Genomic DNA, 21,716 nt, shown 5'->3' on the forward strand with positions numbered 1-21,716 from the left:
TCAGGTCATTAGTAGAGAATGATAATGTCTCTCATAAGCAACCTTTCTCCAGACTGAACAACCCCTGTTCCCTCAGCAACTTTTGCGACTGGTTTCCTAGCCCCTTCACCAGCTTCACTGCCTTTCTTCAGATTTTCTGCTGTGTAGAAACATGTACGGTTTGGATGCAATCCCTCATACTCAGCACCTATCTCTCAGACGACATTCTGTGTCGGCTGGAGCTCAATGGCCGAGAAGAGGTCTCCCATTACACTCTCCTTTGTCTGGCGGCCCCAGGGAAACGAGGACCAAAGAGCTAGGCGGGTCGGTCTCTCCGCGTCCGGAAGCGAGGAAGCCGAGACAAGAGCTGTTACGCCCATCGACTCCTACCACCACCAACCGCCATCGCAAGCCCTCCTGCAGAGTAGCCGCCCTCACCGCTCCGGCCCCGCCTCTACGGGCGGGGTTGGCTGACGTTCCACCCCAGCCAGTGGCGCCGAGACGAAGGCTGCGTCTCCCACACGTGACCGGAAGAGCTCCGGCCGCTCCCGGCGAGGCGCCGGCTTCCCTCGCCTTAACTCGCCCCGCTGGGAAGTGCTGACGCTACCGCAAGGCGGGGCCTGTGCGACACCGGAAGCGGCTTGTCGTGTCGTCCCCCCTAGTCTCTCCTCTCCGCCTAGCGGCGGACCCGAGTGCGCCGAGAGGCTCGGGCGCTGACAGCGCGGCCTGAGGCGGCGCCCGGCCCGGCCCCGGCCGCCGGCACCGCACCGCAAGGCCTCGAAGCGGCAGGCCCTGTTCCTGGTGTGGCAGTGGCAGTAGCGCTGGCGCTGGCAGGTGCTGAGGGAGGACAAACGGGAGACTCTATCCACTGTTGCGGTGGAGACGGGCTTTCCGGGGCCGGGGCGGCTCGGGGGCCTTGGAGCTGGTCTCTCTCAGGCCTGGTTTGCTCCGCTCGGTCAGGCTGCGGGCGTGTGAGGGGATGGGGGTGAAATGAACAGCCGTGCGGGCGCGCTTCGGCTCAGGCGCATCTGCGTCCTCCCGCGGCCGGGGCGGCCGCCCCTAGCGCTGGAGTAGGCCAGCAGCTCGGATCTGTGGAATCGTGACCAAGGGTTGTTTAGAGCTTGCATGGAGTTAATTACACAGGATGTAAGAGTATGTGTACATGACTGAGTATTGCGCATGTTAGGGGTAGGTAGGATGCTGGTTTGCAGGGTAGCAGCAAATGAAATGTCAACGCAAAGCAAGGTATTAACAAAAGTACAGGAGGGCTGCTGCCTAATTTTTACCGGAAATGAGTGCATAAGGGATTATTATTGCCCTTAAGAAAATCGGATGTAATAGACTGATAATTTGCTTGTCTATTGATTATTTTTTGACAGCAAACATCCCCATTTTGTTGTTTTCCAGAGTTCTGAATACTAAAAGTAGCATAGTGGCTTCTATTTGTAACTCTGGGATGGCCTTTTACGCTTTAAGGCAATGACATGTTCAGCAGACCCTGTTTCTTTGCAGTGCACATAGGCCCCATAGCTCTTACTTAGAAATATTAAAAAAAAATCGCATGCAGTTTATGTGTGTTGTCAGTAGTTGTTCTTAAAAGCCTTTTCACAGCTTTTTTTCCTCTCATGAACATTCTAATTTCTTGGCTACCAGACTTACATAGTACTCTGTTGTTCTTTGTGGGGGTTTTGTTTTCCTGCTCAAAGATTGTGTATATATTTTTATTTTTTTTAAATACTTCTACTTTAGCATGGTTTTTGGAAGATTTTAATTGCTTTTTATCAGGAGCAAAATTCTGTAGTTCTCTGGGAGGAATAGATCAACATTTTTACCTTTGGCTACAGGTTAAGTTGACAGTTTCAGGTACAAAAGCTGTCTAACCTCTCCAGATGATAGTTATATCACTTCAGGCTACACACAGGCTCTTTAAAATGGTTAGAGTTCTTTTGGCAGTCAACCTTTGAACAACCCTCTAACTTAATGCACTGTGTTTCTTTTGATAACTTGGAGGGTAACGTGGCTGTGTTTTGTCTGAGACTTGCATTATCATTTTACTTTAGGCTGTTGCTATAGTATTTCCAGGGGTGTGCGGGGGTTTGTTAAGATCAGAACACTAATTTACACCCCAGGTGGGGATGCAATTTGAGAATGTGATGGAAGGTCAAACAAAAATCTTAACTTCTGAAAAAATAGGACGTTCTTTGCAAAAAAAGATCACTACTATCTCTTTGTAACATTCTTTGCTTCTGGCTATATTCTTACTTTGATTTAGTTTTAAGTGGTTACATGTGAGTTATGTACCTTTTCTCAGTTTTGAAAACGTTTGGTGTGGGTTTCAATGTTGTCTTGCAAAAGCAGCGGGGTTTCTTAGCTCTAATAGTTTGAAAGCATTTTGTTGATGTTGATCTCTCTGTTCCACAGAAATTTCATTTGATGTTTTATATCTCCGTTGTACACATGGACTATTAGTAATCACATATGTTATTTCTTAAATCCATTCAAGATATTCAGTGTTTTGTCTTCCCTGTGTTGGCAGAGCAGTCGTTACAGGCCAGTCATGACAAATTAAAACATGATTAAGTGAGGTCAATAGTCTGCTGTATTTTGGAGTGTTGAGCACAGCAGTCTGGTGGTTTCTTATAAAAATAGTACTTTGGATTACAGCAAAATTACATTATCTGGTTGTAAAACACTAGTCATGGTTTCATAAATTGTATTTGTCCCTTGACAGTGCTTGATTGCAAAAGGAAGGTAGGTGTAGTTCATAGAATGAGTATTAGAAGTGATGCTTAGCACTTAAAGACAGACTTGTGAGGTAGTTGTGACAGTAGAGAACAGAAACTTAATTTCTGTGCTATTGCGTCTTGAGCTTAATTGAATGCTTTATGGACCACACTTCCAAATTTGTAATTGCTCATGCATGTAGTCTTACAGAGAACGCATTAAGTAGCACTGAATAAAACAGACACTGACAGTATTTTTTTTTTAAATACAAGCCAACAACTCATTATGAGTTGGATGATGCCTTGTGTAAATTATTACATAACTGGTTTGGAAGTTTAGATATATCCGATTGCTAGAGAATGTAAAGTATATGTTAAAATGAAATATGCCTATGATATTTTGCTAAGAAACTGTTTACAGTCAATTTTAGCATATTAATAAAACAACAACATGTAGCACTAAATACCTTGTGGATTCTCTAGAAATGAGAGGCAAAGCTTGTATCCCTTCATGTACAGGCAACAGAAACCTTTATATGACAGGTTTATAAAACACTAAGCACTAGCAGGAGCCACTTGTAGTGCCAAAGTGTCCAAGAGAGCCAGTAATATGCTGATTACTCATGGAGAACGCATCACTTAAAAATCGGTGAGTGCTGTTGTGAATCTGCTTTAGAACAGACCTGGAAGTGAAAGCACACAATTTGATTAATTTCTGTGGTTACTGATGTACTCATTCTGACTTCTGCAGTCAGGTGGGAAATGAAGTAACACTGAAGTTTCTGTATTGGTGAATATTAGATTGCTACCTCATTTCATTATATGTGTAGAGGTAAATGGTGTTCTTTTTCTCTTTAATCAGATCACCCAGAAGACACGATGAGTGTTAAAGCTTTCAAGCTTGTTTCCGCTGTTGAGCGGGAGATGTTAATGGGAGACAAAAATCACATCAACATCGAATGCATTGAGTGTTGCGGAAAGAACCTCTATATTGGAACCAATGACTGCTTTATCTATCACTTTCTGTTGGACGAAAAGATATCAACAGCTGGAAAAATAACTTTTGCTGCCACCAAGCAACTGCATAAATACCTGGGTTTGAAGAAGCCTGTGAGCGAGTTAAAAGCAGCCTCTGCCCTCACTAGGCTTCTTGTGCTTTGCGACAACACAATAACACTGGTTAACATGATGAACTTAGAACCTGTCCCCACTGGCGCTAGAATCAAAGGAGCTGTGACATTCACATTAAATGAAAACCCTGTGAGTGGAGATCCTTTCTGTGTCGAAGTCTGCATTATCTCAGTCAAGCGGCGGACCATTCAGATGTTCATGGTGTTTGAAGACAGAGTACAGATAGTGAAGGAAGTGTTTACTCCTGAGCAGCCCTGTGCTGTGGCTGTAGATGGTTATTACTTGTGTGTTGCACTTACTACACAGTATATCATTTTGAATTATAATACTGGCGTCTCCCAGGATCTATTTCCTTACTGCAGTGATGAGAAACGGCCAATTGTGAAAAGGATAGGCAGACAAGAGTTTCTGTTGGCTGGTCCTGGAGGCCTAGGTGAGACTATGGATCATAGTATTTTTCCCTTTCTTTTTTTGTGTTGTTTCATTTTTTAAACTTCTTTGAGTTTCTCTCAATTTGGGAAGCAAAGCATAACTAATTAAATGTTGTGTACATAATGATAATTTGCTTCACAGGGCTGTACTGGAATGTTGAGATTAAAAGGTAGATGGTGAATTTTTCATTCTAAATATTATGATAACTCTCCTACATTTAAAAAAACGCACAAAAATCTGGTTATTTCATCGTATCTGTTGAAAGCTTCAGTTCTATATAAGCAGCTAGCAGTAGTAGTGTTTTGCAGCCTAGAGTAAAAAAAAAAACCAAAATTGGTACCAAGCAAAGCTTCGGTGGCTGTTAGCTTTTCTATAAGGACTAGCTGGACTGGGTTTGAGGAGCCCCACATTGCTGTAAAAAAATTTAAATTAATGTAGACAAGTTAATTTTTTTCGCAGTTGCTATTCAGAAGAGTTCATATGAAATACATTTTATAACAGGTTGTAACAGGTTCACAAATTGGTTGTTGTACTAGGGTGCTAGTATACTACAGTGCTAGTAAGAAATATAAACTGTATCCTAACTTCTATAGACAACTCTGCCCTAACTAGATGTTGTCAGATACTACCCAGTTTTTATACTACCCATTTGCTTTAAAATAATGTTTTTCAGCTCAATATTACAGAAAATGATTGTGTAGCTATCGCAAACCCAAAGCTAGGTCATGTGAAGTAATGTTTTTGTCCTTACAGTCATTTGTCTATTAAAATACTGCTGCTTTAATCTAAATCATCAATATGCTGTGAAGTCTGTAATCTAGAGCTTTTTTTGTTTGGAAAGCTGCAGTATGTCAGAGCAGACAGACCACAGGCAGAAGGCTTTCATGCTGTTTACCATATGACTCTCCATTTAGTAGATGCAGTTTATGTATCTTCCCTGACACACTGGGAAGAGCACAACAAAAAGATGACAACTGTTTAGGTCCTTGATTCAAGCATATGTGTCGGTTTGGGCTTTTTAATATAAAATCCAAAGAAAAGAGTACAGTCAGTTGTTTATATTGAAGTTCTGTCTTGTGACCAGATGTGACATGTACATCAACTCACCGCTTTTTCTTGATAGAAGTAGAGGATCATTGACATACTAGTTGATGCAAATTAAAGATGACATAGGGCTTTTCTAAGTCATCTTGGTTGCCTGCTTCATATTGAAAGTGTTAGTTACTTTAAATGTGGATGAGTATTTGTGGACCTTAGCTTTCATAGCACTACTAAAGTGGTTAAAATTTGTGACTTGGCTATCAGAAAGTATTCCTTTCTGACAACTTTCTAAAGAGATCCCGTTCTTACTTTAGTCTTTATTTGTGTTTTTAGGAATGTCAAATCAGATCCTGCTTAGGTGGTTCATTACTTTTTTGGTTTGAAAATAATAGATACACTTTCAAAAGTATAATTGTGTTTAGTTAAAGCAGACACTTATTTAGTCTAACTTCCACTTTTATCTGATATCCAGGAAGAGACTCTTACCTTATACTAGCTCAGACACTTTACAAAGTTTTATTTATTACATAGTTTTTTTCCTAACCTAATTCAGCTTATGTTTTGTTTGGGTGGTTTTAATCATCTGTTCTCTGTTCCCTTCCCACTATTGTTTTGATTAATACTATCTATCTTGCTCTTCTTCCTTGGTAAAATTCTTAGTGTCTTTAACACTTGTCTCTTTGTTGTGAAGGTGGCTGAATGCCTTTATAATATATAAATACTGTATATCTTGCTATCTGATATAAAGATGTAAAGCAAAATGACTTGAAAAGACTCAATATCAGTTGTCAGTTCTGATTTTGGTTTGCTTTTGTATGTCTCATTGGTGAAGGCATGTTTGTTTGGCACTTCATAGAGCACCTATGCTAAATTCAGCCTCTTTTACTGGGGTGGATGTATTCCACATTAATATTTGACTTTATAGCATTTGAAGTGACATTTATCTAGACTACTTTGCTTTTGAGTTAAGACTAGAATTCAGAATGGCAGAAAGTAACTGCTTAAAATGTTAATCATAAAGTAAAATGTCTTTGTTTTGTTTTTTAAGTATGGAACCTTTTCTTTACCTGGACTCTCTGCATCTAAATCAGATTGTTAGAATTGTTTATAACTGATCCATATATATTTGGTACTTCCTGGTTCTGCTTCGAGTTAGTATGTAGTTCATTCTTTCAAAGGGAGGACAAACTTCATTTTTGATATGTCTTCCTTCTGTCCAGTAAATTAGTTCATTCAGGATTGAAGATCAATTCTTTCTGATTATATATGAAACTATGCTTACCAAAATTAATTTTTAAATTTCTTGAAGCTCTTGTTGTGTGTTGCTAATCAGTCTTTTTGTTTGTTTGTTTTAATTTCAGCAAACACTTCTTGGATTTTAGCACAGAGCAAGCTTCCTAGCACTAGCTGGAGCAACTCTTCTAAAAAATCATAGGCCTTGACTTGGATCAAGCTTCTGAGGGAGGGTGCAGTTCTTCAGGTCATGAGCTGAAGAGTGCACCTAGTGCCTCTTGCTGAGACTGGGTCAAGGGGAATTTTTTCCCTTGCCTGCAAGAGATGCATGCTTGGTTCAGGATTTCCACTGCCAAGTAAAGGAGATGCAGAGGAGCTCGGTAGACTGCAATGGCATCAGGGATGACAAAAAAAGAAATAGAATCTTCTCCAGGCATGATCCTGAACCCCCAACTGTACTGAGGTTTCTGTGATGGTAAAGGCTGGACACTTGTGACTTCTGTAAAAGGAAGAACTTTTCTGCATGTAGGTCTGCATCTATAGAATGTGTTTGGTGCTCAACAGTAGCAGAAGCAGGAAGCTCTGTCCAACAAATGATCTAAGCCTGTACTGTGCAGTAACACCAGGAGAGATTAGTGAGTAATAGTAGTGGGGAAACTTCCTCATCTTGGAGATGGAGGTTTTCTCATCAGTCCTGCTGGTGAGGAAGAACAACTTGAGGAGGAGTGAGCAAATTGTGCAGGTCACTAACTGGTTGCACAGCTTACCCTGACAAGGGATTTGGCTTTTATGACTGTGGATTCCTATTTAAGGAAGAGATGGGGTCCACCAGACCAAGTGAGGTAAAAGTGGTTTTGTCAACAGACTGACTGACCTGATGAGGAGGATTTAAACTAAGAATCTTGGTGATAGGCTGAGTTGGCAAACAAGGAGTGCATAGTGATGACGATAAAAGGCTTTGTAATCAATAGACAGGGCAGAAGGGGCCTGGCTTCTTGTGTGCTGAACAGGCACACAAAGAATTCTGTACAAAATAACGTAATGATGAAAGCTCTTTTTTTTTTTCTTGGAAAACAGCACAGCTACATGTTAGCAGCTCAGGCGAGGAGTTACTCTTGACGCAAGAGCATCAGAAAGATGTGGTGTGCACTGAGACAAAGCAGGAGGCAGCTGAGAGTTTCTGAATTAGGGCTAGAAGGCAGGCTAACTTGGGTGATGTTGTGGTGGGTGTCTGCTACAGACTACCCTATCAGGAAGATGTAGATAAGGCTTTCTCCACATAACAGGAAGAAACCTTCATTTGCAAGCTGTGCTTCTGAGGGGGGACTCCAGGACCTGCTAGAGGGACAGCACAGGAGATTTCTGGGATGCACTGATGGTGACTAGGGAGATGATGAGGGGATGTGCTCTGTTGAACATGGCTAGGGATGTGGTGAATTTCAGGATCCTCAGAGAAGGGAACAAGGCAAAAAGAACACAAGCTGGGACTTCAGGATAACAGTCTTCGATTTGTTCGGAAACCAAATTAAAAGAATCCCATGGGATATGGTCCTGGAGAGGACTACCTCCTCCAGGTTCAAGAATGGTGCATCCCAGTGAGCAGCATAATAAGCAAAGATGGCAGGAGGTTTGCGTTAATGAACAAGCAGCTCTTGACAAAACACATATATAAGAAGGAAACAAACTATCAGTGACAGGTGACCAGGGAGGAGCTGGGGAGATAGAATGGTGCTATCCAAGCACGTTGGATGGGGTTAGGGAAGCCTAAGTCTATCTGGTACTGAGTCCAGTGAGCACTGCAAAGGGCCACAAAATGAGCTTGTACAAATATATCAGCAGCAAAGGAAGGCCAAGGGAAATGGATACCCACTGCTGAATGGGTTAGAGCATGTGGTGCCAAAAGGCATGGAAGAGGCTGAAGTGGAAAATTCTGCTGTTACCTTGGTTGTTACTGGTATGACCTGCCTTCAGGAATCCTCCACCCCTGGGATCAGAAGCAAAATCTAGAGCAACAAAATTCTGCCTTCAATAGAGAAGGATTCAGTTATGGAACAGGAGGCTGATAGTGAGGTCAGTACTAACATATTCATTATCAGCTTGGATCATGGGTTAGAAGCTAGAAGGATGACAAAATGATTTGAGTAGCTTGTGTGGAGAGGCTGAGAAAGCTAAGTCTGGTCAGTTTGAAGAATAGGCTTGGAGAGATCTTATCAATGTGTTTAGGGGAGGGGTAAAGAAAACAGAGCCAGACTGCACAGTGGTATTTTATCCAGTGAAAGAGGATGAGAGAGAGTCTCAGTACAAACTGAAATACAGGAAATTCTGCTTAAACGTAGGACAAATTCCTCATTGTGATGGTCATCAAACCAGGAAACCAGTCTTAAAGAGGATGTGGAGTCTCTGTTCTTAAGAGATACTCAGAACCTGACGGTGCAAATTCTTGAGCCGCCTGCTGTAGCTGACCCTGCTTTGAGCAAGGAAGCTGAACTGGCAGTCTCTAGACTTCAATTTCCTGCATCAACTATTTCACTGCTTCAATAAGCGAAAAATTACAAAATTTAAATACCTAATTTTAGTTTATTAATTTTCCAGAATAAACACTTTTCAGTGGTGCATAATTTGGATAGTTTTATAGCGACTGAGCGGACTCCAAATGGAGTTGCAGAACTGACATAACAAGCACACAAGTACTAGGCAGAATGATTCATAGAAATGCCTTTTCTCACAGCTGATAATGCTGCAGGGTAGTCAGCAGTAACCAGTATGTTCCCTTCTTGTTTTCACCCACTCATAGTGTTCCTCTTGCTGTTATCTTTTATGATAGCAGAAAATTTTTGTATTTCTTGATAAGCAAATAATAATACTACTAAAGAAGTTGTATTTCACAGGTGTTTTCATAAAGAAGCTTTTTCACAGAATGGTCTGGGTTGGAAGGGACCTACAAGTCCCCCTTGCAGGTCAAGGGAGATGATTCTCCCCTTCTACTCAGCTCTGGTGAGACCCCACCTGGAGTACTGCGTCTAGTTCTGGAGCCCCTATTACAAGAGGGATATGGACATGCTGGAATGTGTCCAGAGGAGGGCCATGAGGATGATCAGAGGGCTGGAGCACCTCTCCTGTGAGGACGGACTGAAAGAGTTGAGGCTGTTCAGTCTGGAGAAGAGAAGGCTCTGAGGTTGACTTTATTGTGGCCTTCCAGTATCTAAAGGGGGCCTGCAAGAATGCTGGGGAGGGACTTTTTAGGATATCAGGTAGTGATAGGACTAGAGGGAATGGAAAAAGCTGGAAGTGGGGAGATTCGGACTGGACATGAGGAAGAAGTTCTTCCCCATGAGAGTGGTGAGAGCCTGGAATGGGTTGTCCAGGGAGGTGGTTGAGGCCCCATCCCTGGAGGTGTTTAAGGCCAGGCTGGATGAGGCTCTGGCCAGCCTGATGTAGTGTGAGGTGTCCCTGCCCATGGCAGGGGGGTTGGAACTAGATGATCCTTGAGGTCCCTTCCAACCTTGACTGATTCTATGATTCTACAAAGGTCATCTAGTCGAACCTTCTCTGCAATAAGCAGGGGCATTCTAAATGAGATCAGGTTGCCCAGAGCCTGTTGAGCCTCATCTTGAATATCTCCAGGAATGGGGCCCCAACCACCTCCCTGGGCAACCTGTTCCAGTGTTCCACTACCCTTATGGTAAAGAACTTGTTCCAATCTAAATCTGCTCTTCCCTAGCTTGAAGCCGTTGCCCCTCATCCTATCACTACAGGCCTTTGTAAGCATTCTCTCTCCATCCTTCTTGTAGGCCCCTTTCAGGAACTGGGAGGCTGCTATCAGGTCTCCCCGGAGCCTTCTCCGGGCTGAATAACCCCAGGTCTCTCAGCCTGTCTTTGTAGCAGAGGTGCTCCAACCTCCTGATCATTTTTGTGGCCCTCCTCTGGACCTGCTCTGTTTTTATTTTAAAACAAACAAAATCTACAGTCTGTTGCACAAAGTCCTAAGTAACCTGTTCTAAGTTGGTCCTTCCTTGACTGTGTGCAAACTGGACTGAATATCCTTCAGAAACCCCCTCTGACATAAATTATTCTGTGATTCTGTAAGTTTCCAGGTCTCTTGGTGTTGAAAACAGGTGTAGCTGTGTTTTGGGTAGCTCTTGTAACCTTTGGACAGCATGTGCATATTTAATACAGACTTAAGTGCTGGCTTCATCTCAGTTTCATCAGACACATTTACTATAAAAAGCCTGTGGTTTCTGACTGTAGTTTTCATGTTTATGGTTATCTTTAGGTGAGAACTGGATAAAGACAGAAAATTCATCATTCTACCACAAAAGCCTTAGCTATTGAAGGAAGAGGGATTTAGAGAGACAGTGACTTGGAAAAGTATGGTCCATTGCTCTGCATAACATTTCACTTCCATGAAGGATTTTTTTTTCAATTACCTAAAAAAGAGCTATGTCACTGAGGGGAAAAAAAAGTCTTTAAAATTAGATTTTTCTAACTTTTTTTTTTTAAGACTGTCAGACAAATAGAACATTCTAAGAATTAATGTTTCAAATATAATTAGCTCTGAGTTACAATAGGTTAATATATATTTAACTCAAAATTCTTCCATTTTTTAAAATGGCATTATAGTACAAAGTAACAACTGGGACACATTAAAAATGAGTAACACAATATGCCTGATACAAAAATTCCACTTCTGATCCATAAGAATATCAAGATTTATAGAGTAAATCACATATTTGGGGGATGAAGTATTTTCTGTAAGATTGCTGCAATTGAAACGCTGATCATTATATAGTCGAAAAGCAAACAGCATTACTTGCAAATAGTCACATGTGAATTTTTAATTTTGTGTTGCATCCTTAGTCAAGGGGAAAGGCTGATCATGTCAAAGCTGCTGCAAAGGATCCAGAAGTTTAGTTTCTACACTGTAGTTCTCTCAAAATCTACAGCTTTCTGCCTTCCTTTTTTTTTTTTTGTCTTTTTTTTTTTTCTTATATTCCTGCTTGGCTACCCTTGCCTCATTATCTGCTGTTTGGAAGGGATTTTGTAAATTGAACAACATAATCTTTTAATCTCCCCTGTCTTTTAGCGCTCAGCTGTCAAGTGGCTCATTCCTGCAGAAGAGCAGTTTTTATGGGCATGCCCTTTTAATGTCGTGAGAGTACTGGGCTGAACAGGGAGGCGTTCATGTCTAGAACAGAGGTTTATGTCATGCTTCAGTAAAGCTCATCTGGCAAAGGGTTACTGAACTGAATCTGAAAACTTTGACTGGAAGAACTGGAACATGGCAAGTAGCATAAATAGAGCCAGCGGCATGTGGTCCAAAAGGAAGTCAGACTTCTGTTTAAGCTAGAAGGAGGAGCAGAGAATAGACAGGAGGAAAGATAGTGGCAAAGAAACGCAAATTAAGTAAGATTTAATACAGTTGTTTTGAAGACAGCATGTCATTGGGGTATGATATAACCTGAAAGGACATTGTAGAGGTGTTGGTGCTGGTCTCTTCTCACAGGTAATTAGTGATAGAACAAAAGGGAATGGCCTCAACCTGCAACAGAGTAGGTTTAGATTGGACATTAGGAAAAATTTTTTTACAGAAAGTGGTCAGACATTGGAATGGGCTGCCCAGGGAGGTGGTTGAGTTACCAATCCTGGATGTGTTTAAAGATTGTTTAGATGTGGTGCTTGGGGATATGTTTAGGGGTGAACTTTGTAAAGTAGGGTCAATGGTTGGACTTGATGATCCCAGGGATCTTTTCCAACCTGAATGATTCTATGATTCTGTATTTAAGAAGTCTTTACTCTGTGCTTGGCTTTGGGGAAAATATGCTTTATAGGCAACCTCTGCATTTTTTTTTTTTCATGATTGAAAGCACAGGAAATGACTCGTTCCAAGGAGCTGGATTCATGTTCTGTGAAAATTTTGCTGTAGCAAAAGTGAAGAAGTATAAGCAAATTGTTGTTACTGTCAGCTAAAATTCACTTCAGGCATTTGACACTACAAGGCACAAATGTGCCTGCATTGCCAGATGGGTCAGGCAGTGCAGATCTGCAGTTCCTGCCAAAGCAGTATTGTTTGAATGCTGACACTCACGAAACACTCATGTTTTGAAATGAATTTGAACATGATGTAATTCTTATTTAAAAGATGTGAAACTTACTAAACTTGAATAATTCTTGCTAGTTTCTTTGGGCATTCCTCTCCATTTTTGGGGTTGTCCCTTTATGTGGTGAAGAAGGAAAGAGAATAAAATTTAACTGAACTAACCAACAGGTCTGTAAGGCCCAGGGTGGTGTGATGTGCTAATGTACTGCATCTGTTCTTCTGAGACTATTTCTGTACCTTGGTACCCATGCTTCATACTGTGAAAATGACAGTCTTCAATTGGCATGACGCTCAGGCTTTTTTTTTTTTCCCCTCCTTTTTGTAGGCATGTTTGCAACTGTAGATGGCATTTCACAGCGTGCCCCGGTGCACTGGTCAGAGAACGTGATTGGAGCAGCTTTGTGCTTTCCTTACGTGGTTGCTCTCGATGATGAGTTCATTACAGTACACAGCATGCTGGACCAGCAGCAAAAGCAAACCCTGTCTTTTAAAGAAGGTCACATTCTACAGGACTTTGAAGGTATTATAAAACAACACTTCTGTGTCAGTATTTGTGGAATAGCTGCTGCTGTGGGCACAATCACTTCAGTTGGTTTTTTTGAAGAAAATATCTAGCAAGCCCATTACCTGTTGAAACTTTTATTGCAAAGGCTTTTCTGATTAGGTTCCTGCAAACTATGATAGGAAAGCTTCAGTCATCCAAGATTCCATGCTTCTAACAAAATGTGTACTCATTAAATGTGCTCTAATTATCAAGTTAATTGTTGAATCGAAATTGAGCTGAGTGGGCTTAGATCCTTTCCTTGTTACTTGTTTATTTCTTTGGAAGGATCAATGTTAATTTAATGCTACAAGTGAGTTACTGTGAGCTACAGATGGTAGAACTTTGTGGGGATAGCCAACAGACAAAAATCCTAAAAATCATTATTTTTGTGTTATTTTATAAAATATGTGTGTAAGAGGCTTAAAATGGAATATGTCATAAAGAATTGTAAACAAAAAAAATCCTTTGATCTGTTCTTCAATTAAGAACTTGGAAGTGTGGAATACATTACATTGCTATATTTTTTTCCCCCAGAGTAACTCTAGCACTATGTTATTTGCTACCCTTGATGTACAGCTTGCAATTTTCTAAAGTAAGCCTGTGGAAATACTGGCAGTTAAAAGTTCCTATTCTATAGAATTTTGGCAATAGTTATAGTGGTTGTCTTTACAACTTTCTCTTAATGAGAAATTATAGCAAATTTCATTTATTCAGAGTGGACAAAATCTGCTGTAAATGTATTCACTATTATACCTGTATTTCTGAGGTGTAATTTACAGGTAAACTAAACTATCTACTAAATATGGTGAAAACAAAGATGAGTTTTGAAACTTTAAAACTGCTTAGGTTCTTGTATCTTGAATAGTTAATCTGAAATCTTATTTCTGAAATGTGTGGGTTATCATGTAAACTGAACATGTCTGTTTGCTCTGTCCAGGAAAGGTAATTGTTGCTACTAATAAGGGTGTGTATATCTTGGTGCCATTACCTTTGGAAAAACAGATTCAGGATCTTCTAGCTAGCCACAGAGTGGAAGAAGCCCTTGTTCTGGCAAAAGGAGCTCGAAGGAATATTCCAAAAGAGAAATTTCAGGTCTGTCCTTCTTCAATTCTCATGAAAATACAACTTTTACACTGGGCCCGTGTGTACCAATAGTCAAGTGACTGAAGAGACTTGCTTTGAAGCAAAATCAGATACCTTTTATTGCTTCAGCCTGAGGAAATAAATGTGCTGCTGCATTGTCTTCCTCTTGTAAGGGCTATGATATTAGCCGTGTTCAATGCTGTTATTTTGCTGTAGTTTTGGTGCTGGTTTATTTTGAAGTATGTGACTTGAAAAAATTGAAAACAACACTGAAAACCTAGTGATAGAAAATCAGCTGTGATGTTTCCTGTGATGCTACTAGGTCTAATTATTGGACATTGTCACTGTATCCTAAACTCCATACTAGTACGGCTGTGAAGTAAAGTGATGGGGAATCTAAACCAAATAGATCCTACTTCAAACTCACACAAGTAGTACTTGTACTATTGTGTTACTGAATATTTAATATTGTTTTCTGATAAAGAATCTTAGTCACTCTTTGATTACAGAGTGTTGATTTGAGATTTGTACTTATTTCCTTCTACATCTGGTATCTATTGCAATCCATATTCTGCTGTATTTGTTCATATTTTTTATTTAGAGACTGAAACTTGGAAAAAGTAACATGAAATCTTTGCTCAACAAGTAGGGGAATAAATATTTAACTTCTTTTCTTTCATAAAAGCAAAAATTTATCTGCAACCTGCAGAAAATCTGGTGGTTTAAGCTTTTTTAATATACTTTGGAGCATTTAGTTACCATTAAAATAGGATTCTTTTGTGTTGCTGCTGGTTTGTTAAGGAAGATGCAAAGTTTAGAACATGATTGTGGAAGTCACAGAATTGTGGTGGTCCAAAATGATCAAGTCTGTCCAGTTTGGGGGTTTTCTGATTTTAAGAAGATTCTAATTCTTTGTCCTTTAAATTTTGGTCAAGGCCCTTGAAAGGCAGACATTAGATTAAAAGAAATTTGTATCAACTTCCAGTTTGATTCTTAAGTCTCACATTAAATGAACAGCTGGCAGGCTGTTGGAAGTGAAAAGCTTGTGGGGAAAAGTGTTTCCATCCTTTTGCTAAGGGTACGACTCTCTGGATGTACTTGAATCTGAAAAGTATTTAGGCAAATAGATTTCAGCTTCCAGCCTGCCTTGCTTTTCATCTTCACTTGCAACTTTGCAATCTGTTTAAAGAAGCGAACTAAAATCCTGCTGTGAGAACAGAATCAATGATCTAATCGATGTCCTCAATCATATGTTGAACACCTCTGATTCTATGATTATTTCTTTCCAGTTTGTGAGTTTTGTGTGAGAGATGTCTTTCTGTGTTGTGCCACAAGATGAACTGTGAGGTAGAATCTCATTCCTCTAAAGTTTTCTTGCATTTAGGATTTTTCTGTCTTTACAATAAGGTACTTTCTGTTCACGTGTATCTTATGTTCACTCTATCTTCCTGAAATTATCATTTGGAAGGTTTTTCTAATTTAACATGTTTTTAAGGGTGTGTAGTTACTTTTGAGTCAATGCTACAGCTGAAAACCAGAAAACATGACTTGTAAGTAAAACAGCCTGTTCTAGTTCTGGACTGCATTTGCAAACTGGTATGAACCAGCTTAAACTGATGGATTTTCCCACTGACTCGTATTATAATGACTCAACTTGGCTTAGTCGTTGAGACATCAACCCAATTTTTCAGTGCTTATCTGTAGTTGGAAATGCAACACGCCAAGCTTACTTTCTAACATGCCTCTGATACTTAATGCTGTCATTATAGGTTTGTTGCAAGCACATCAGACTTCTTGTGCTGTAGTCTTGCATAATATAAATCTGATTGGATTCAGGCAAATTACATGCCTTACATGTGTTCTTTGCTACGTTTCTTTGGCATGCTTTAACTGATCACAGTCACTCCTTTCTAACTCCTGTCCAAGGGATATTCTTGGATACTAGACATTAGAAAGATAATAGGTATCTTCTAATACATACCTGTTAGGATATCTGTTTTGTAAGCTTCACTGTTTAATGACACTTTTAAGGCCTTATTTTACCATTTTATATAAGCAATTAGAAGGAATGCACGTGTTTGGCATTACTTGATCCGACCACTGTGATTTATCCATACAGAAGAGAGTGATAGTAGTTGTCTGGTACATGTAGTATAGTGATCTTTTACACATACTGCTTTAGTTTCTACGGTTTCCAGTGTCTCTTGACATCTTATGTGTGGCTTGAACTCGGGGTTGAACGGCATTGTAGGACAGTTCTTAACAACATGGGGTCTTCTCTGCAGTTCAGTACTGCGTTGTGCTTGTGTGCGTTCACAGGTGTATGCCTTCTCTCTTTACATCAGCAGTACTGCATCAGCATAAACATATATGCTGGTAAGCCAGTGTGATAGTGAGATCGAAACAGTGAAGTGCTGTACTCTATACTCTCATAATTGTTTGTACAACCAATATTTAGTTACTGGAAAGAAGGAGATCTTGCATTAGTAGCCTTGTCATTTAACCCATGGACCCTGAAGACTGCAAATTTATCTCTTGCCATATTAGATGAAAATTCCTTTGTCTTTGATCATTAAGAATTACTGCTGGGTGAAAAAAAGCTAAGCAAAAGTGTTGCAAGGAAATGTCTTTTCTGGATATCATTTTTGGTAGAAGAATACAAAGGCCTTTCTACCATGCTACCATGAAATGACTGAATACTACTTAATTTTTCAGGACAGCTGAAGTTTGCAGAAATCATGGTTGATGGTAGTGAAGACCTTGGTTAGATTGACACACATCTTACATAGGTATCTCTCTTTTTTTTTTTTTTTTCCCTAATTTCTTTTTAGCTTTAAAAATCATATTAACTTCACCCAAACCTGATTAAAATCCAAAGGAAAAAAAAATCTTTTTTGGTAATCTAGTTTGTAATTCTGACCATTTTAAAAAGGATTTTTCTAGCAATTGATAGAATTAAGGCTTCCTCATAGCTATCACAGCTTCAACAGTCATCTCCTTTTTTTCTCCTAGCACTTTTTCAGATACAAGTGAATGCAAAATTGATACAGAATTTGCCTAAACCACATAATCTCCTATGGTGGATCTTCAGTATGATAGGAGAATAAACCTGTTAAATTTTTACTGCGTGTAACTTAGAACCTTTTTAATAGAAGTTTGTTGTGGTATTCTGGCAAATGGGTCTGGAACAACTCAAGATCTTGTTTTTTCTATCCTAAACAAAAGTTAACTTTATGGGTTGGTGTCTAGGTTTAGCCTTTTTTAAAAAAACTTGTGGGAAAGAGGGAATATTGAATTTTCCCCAGTCTAGTCTGTTGCTTCTATAATCTTTACGTCAGGGCATCTTAATGTCTGGTGTTTATTGTGTTGGCTAAAAATCAACCTGGATATTCCCCATCCCATCACTGCATCCTTAAAACATTTGGAAAGCATCTGTTCATAAACATTCTCCATCCTTTGTTTGGCTTAATCATTTCAAATCTAATTATTAATCTGATTATTTAGGCCTATACTTACACTATCAACAAGCTCTTGTCAACATCTCGTTGAAAAACTTACTTCTAGTTGAAAAACTTACTTCTAGTTGAAAAACTTACTTCTAGTTGAAAAACTTACTTCTAGTTGAAAAACTTACTTCTAGTTGAAAAACTTACTTCTAGTTGAAAAGATTGCTGTACAGACTAAAGTCTCCAATTAAAGCAGTATTTTAACTTAGATCAAACTTAATTCCAACGTATGTTTACATATTTAGTGAATTAGTAAGTGGTCACTGCATTGGGAAGACTGAAAATGGACTTTAAAAAAACAAACAAACAAGAAAGCGCTCCACAACCTACTTTTGATACTAGATAGCAGAGTGAGAAGTGTTTGTATTTCAACTCTGCCTGGCAGGTCTGAGGCTGGAATTTGACGTTTTTTAGTTGGTTCCACAACATGCAGATAGTTGCAGATTGAAATCCTATACCAGCATCCTTAAAAATATTGACCAGATGGGCATTCATCAGTTCACAGATTACTGTTTATTGATGTAATAACGCAATTTGTAGATGAAAAATATTTTTGATGTTTTCTTAGTTACCTGAGGCATTTTTACTTGATTATTGTAATTAAATTCTCTTTTAGCTTTAGATAACTGTGTTTGGAATTAATACACTTGGATGCAAAGCACAGTAACATTGATTCATATAGTGACGTCAAGAAGTATTGTTTGTTTATTTTTATATTGGTACATTTGTCTGAAAAGGTGTGCCAGAAAGAATTTCTTTCAATTTCCCCTTCTCTCCCCAACACTGTGGAGACCAGAAAAGTCCTTCATCCTTACCAATCAAAAGGTTTTAATAGCTTGCTAATGATCAAGTTTACTTATTTCCTGAAGATAATCCATTAATAAAGCATACTCAGATTAAACAGACTAAAGCCAGGCTTTTCTCTGGTAAATCTGCAATCTTTAATCAAGGTGAAAAATCACCAATTAGAATATAAGTCCACCCTTGCTTGAGACCTGACACTAGCAATTCCTGCCTGGAGTACATTGCTTAGGTATTGCAGTTTCTCTGAGTATTTTCATTGAAAATGGGAGTCTGATATTAATAACAGCATGCATGTACACTGTTAAACATTAGAAAGCTGTGTGTTCCTTGAAAGGTGAAGGGAAAAACCGAGGGCATGTTGATGTAGTTAGATCCATTTGCAAAATATCAGTGTTGCAACAGCAGGGAATGCATTGCAGAGCACAGGTCAGGTTCTTTGCTTTTAGTAATTCTCTTTTGTCACTGGAAGTATTCCGGGCATGAGGGTGCCACTTAATCTCATAGTGACTAATTGACCGTTTAGGCTAACTATATACCTAGCATTGAAAGTAGTTTTGTGTTCCTTTTCTACTGAACTTCTTTTAAAGCTTTTTTGTTTTTTTTTTTTTTTTTCTCTAGCCATGATCTTGAAAGTTAAACTTCATAACACATAGCTTTTTTGTATGGTTCATAATACGTAGCATTTCATACGGTTTACTTGTGCTGCTCTTTTTAATCGTATTTTTGTGTACCTTGCATAACGTACCACACATTGGATAAGCTGAACTGCTTTGGAAGTATTTTTATTTTTAAAAAAGTAGGAACACAAAACTAAAACAAGCTGACAGAAGGTCAGAAGTAATGTCACCAGCTGGGAATGAGACTATGAGAATTAGCAGCAAGATTGCTGCAGAAGTGAGGTGAGGTGGGGAGAAAGTTGGCTGTGTGTGGTCAAGTTTTTTTCTACCTGCTGAATCAACTTAAAAAGTAACCATTGGCATTTACGTTTGCAAATAAACATGAGCAAAAGCTTGAGACTAGTCAGTCTGATGTCAGATAAGTAACTTTTTGAACAAGACTTAAACTTGATATTTATTGACTTTGCTGTTAGTAAGTGCACATGAACAGCATTGTGTTAACACTTACGTAGGGAACTGAGTTTGGACAGCAGGTTCAGTGTATTCAGGTACATACAGTTTAAAACATAGAGGATCAAGGCTTTATTTTGCATGTAAGGTCTGGCTGAAGATCACATGTTGAGTGGTTTTGGCAAGAAATTATTGCACTAGTGACTAGCACTACATAATCCCTTACAAATATAATGAACCTTTTCCCACCTTCTCTTTTATAGGTAATGTACAAACGAATTCTGCAGCAAGCAGGTTTTATACAGTTTGCACAACTTCAGTTCCTTGAAGCAAAAGAACTCTTCAGGTAATTGTGTGACAAGATATTTATTAATTTGTCTTCTTTTATGATGAGTTACTGTTTTGGGGTTTAAAAACTTAGTCACTTGAATGCTTTTTGATGCAGATGTGAATTCACTGTGATAAAATAGTTTTGTTGGAGTTAAGAGCAGAGTAGCATTGAATTGGCTGTACAACCAAACTGATTTTTTGGTATGCTAATATAGTAACAGTAAGGCATGATCCTGTAATGTGGCTCTTGTATTGCGTGGAGACTTCTTTTACCTTATGCCTATGAGGGTCAAGGATTTATTATTGAGCTTGTGCTGTGACTTTACAGCATGAGCTTTGCTTGGGGTTCTTTGGTTGGTTGGTTGGTTTTGCTTTTGGTTGGGTTTTTTGTTTTGTTTTGGGGGGGGTTGTTTTGTTTGGGGTTTTTTGTTGCTGGTTGGTTGGTGGGGTTTTTTTAATAAAACCTTTTAACAAAACCTTACAGTGCTAAACATAGTTAAAATTATTGACATGGTTGCACTAATTTTTTGGGAAAATGTTGATACAGAATTTAACACTGGCTCTGCTAGGCCTTTTCCAGAAGACACAATTATTTGTTCTTGAAGGCTATATTAACCTTCCAGTATAGCTGTTTCAGCACTCGTTTATGAATTAACCTTGGTAGTCCGCTTTCATTTAAAAAATGCTACTTGTTATCTCTGTTTTACCTGATAATTTCATTTCTGCTAGCTGTGCCTCATTCTGTGGTGGGTCACTGTCCAGAGTTAGTGTAATCCATGCTGACCATGTAAAAATGTAAATCAATTTAGAGCCTGTAGAATAGGATTAAGGCTAGACAATTTGCTGTATATTGTGTGTACAGTACAGGAAAAAAAAGTCCTTGGGTTTATGGAAGTGTATGAAGGAAAGTAAAGCTCTCAGGAATGTTACTACTGATAATGGACTTTGTCGTTTTGCCTCCTGCTCACCAGGCCTGAACAGCATTTAGTGGCAATTAGCTTTGGCCATAACTACTTTCTATATTACGTTGTAACGTCTGGCATTAGTGAACAACTTACAATCGTTCTCCTTTCTGTAATCATCCAAACACTAGACTGAATCACTTCTGTATTGTATATCTTAAATAGAAGTACAAACTGTATATAGTGAGGAATCCTTAACAAGATTCCCACAAATCCCTTCTGTGTGGCTTTCCAATGGACTGGTTTTTCAGTGCAGCCTGCTTTTGGTAAAATAGCTTGTTGAGAGTGTACTGTCTATGAAGTGTATTCATTGTCTAAGTGTGGTTAGGTAGCAAGACTTGTATAGCTTTGCAGCTGTCTTAACTACAACACTTCGAAATTTTTTCTAGCACTTGATTCTTCCATGCCTGTGGGGTCTAGTGTGGGGGCCTCACCTTGCTGGTAGTGGCCCAAGCGTCTTTTAAAAGCAGTAGAAAGGGGAAAATGCTTCCTGTAGGAAGCTCCAGCACCTTTGGAAGGAGCCAAGTTATGCAGCCTCCATCCAACTAGCAAGCCATCTGACAAATGAGCTTTAATGAACAGGATGGTGGGAGCTTCTCTATAGAAATAAACATGCTTCAGAAGAAAACATGCTTTCCAGGCATGTATTTAGAAGCTGAATCAGCATCCCAGCGTGTTTTCATCCTCTAGAAGTTGCAACTCCAAAGAACAACAACTTCTGAACAGCATTTCACAGTTGTTCATGAATTGCTGAAGTCTGCTGAGGGAAGCAAGCAAAGATAAG

At 39.4% G+C, this 21,716-nt stretch overlaps 1 protein-coding gene across 1 annotated transcript in view; it reads left to right on the top strand.

The window, feature by feature from the left end:
* Positions 1-3,335: 3,335 nt before the first annotated feature.
* The window catches only part of TGFBRAP1 (transforming growth factor beta receptor associated protein 1), a 30,089-nt gene continuing 11,708 nt past the window's right edge, over positions 3,336-21,716 (top strand). The window contains exons 1-5 of the mRNA XM_054382563.1: positions 3,336-3,351; positions 3,565-4,266; positions 12,962-13,156; positions 14,118-14,272; positions 19,904-19,986. Coding sequence (XP_054238538.1) covers positions 3,582-4,266; positions 12,962-13,156; positions 14,118-14,272; positions 19,904-19,986 — 1,118 coding nt within the window. The 5' untranslated portion in view covers positions 3,336-3,351; positions 3,565-3,581. The remainder of the gene's footprint in view (positions 3,352-3,564; positions 4,267-12,961; positions 13,157-14,117; positions 14,273-19,903; positions 19,987-21,716) is intronic.

Source organism: Indicator indicator, chromosome 1 (assembly GCF_027791375.1).
Source record: "Indicator indicator isolate 239-I01 chromosome 1, UM_Iind_1.1, whole genome shotgun sequence".
Lineage (NCBI taxonomy): Eukaryota > Metazoa > Chordata > Aves > Piciformes > Indicatoridae > Indicator > Indicator indicator.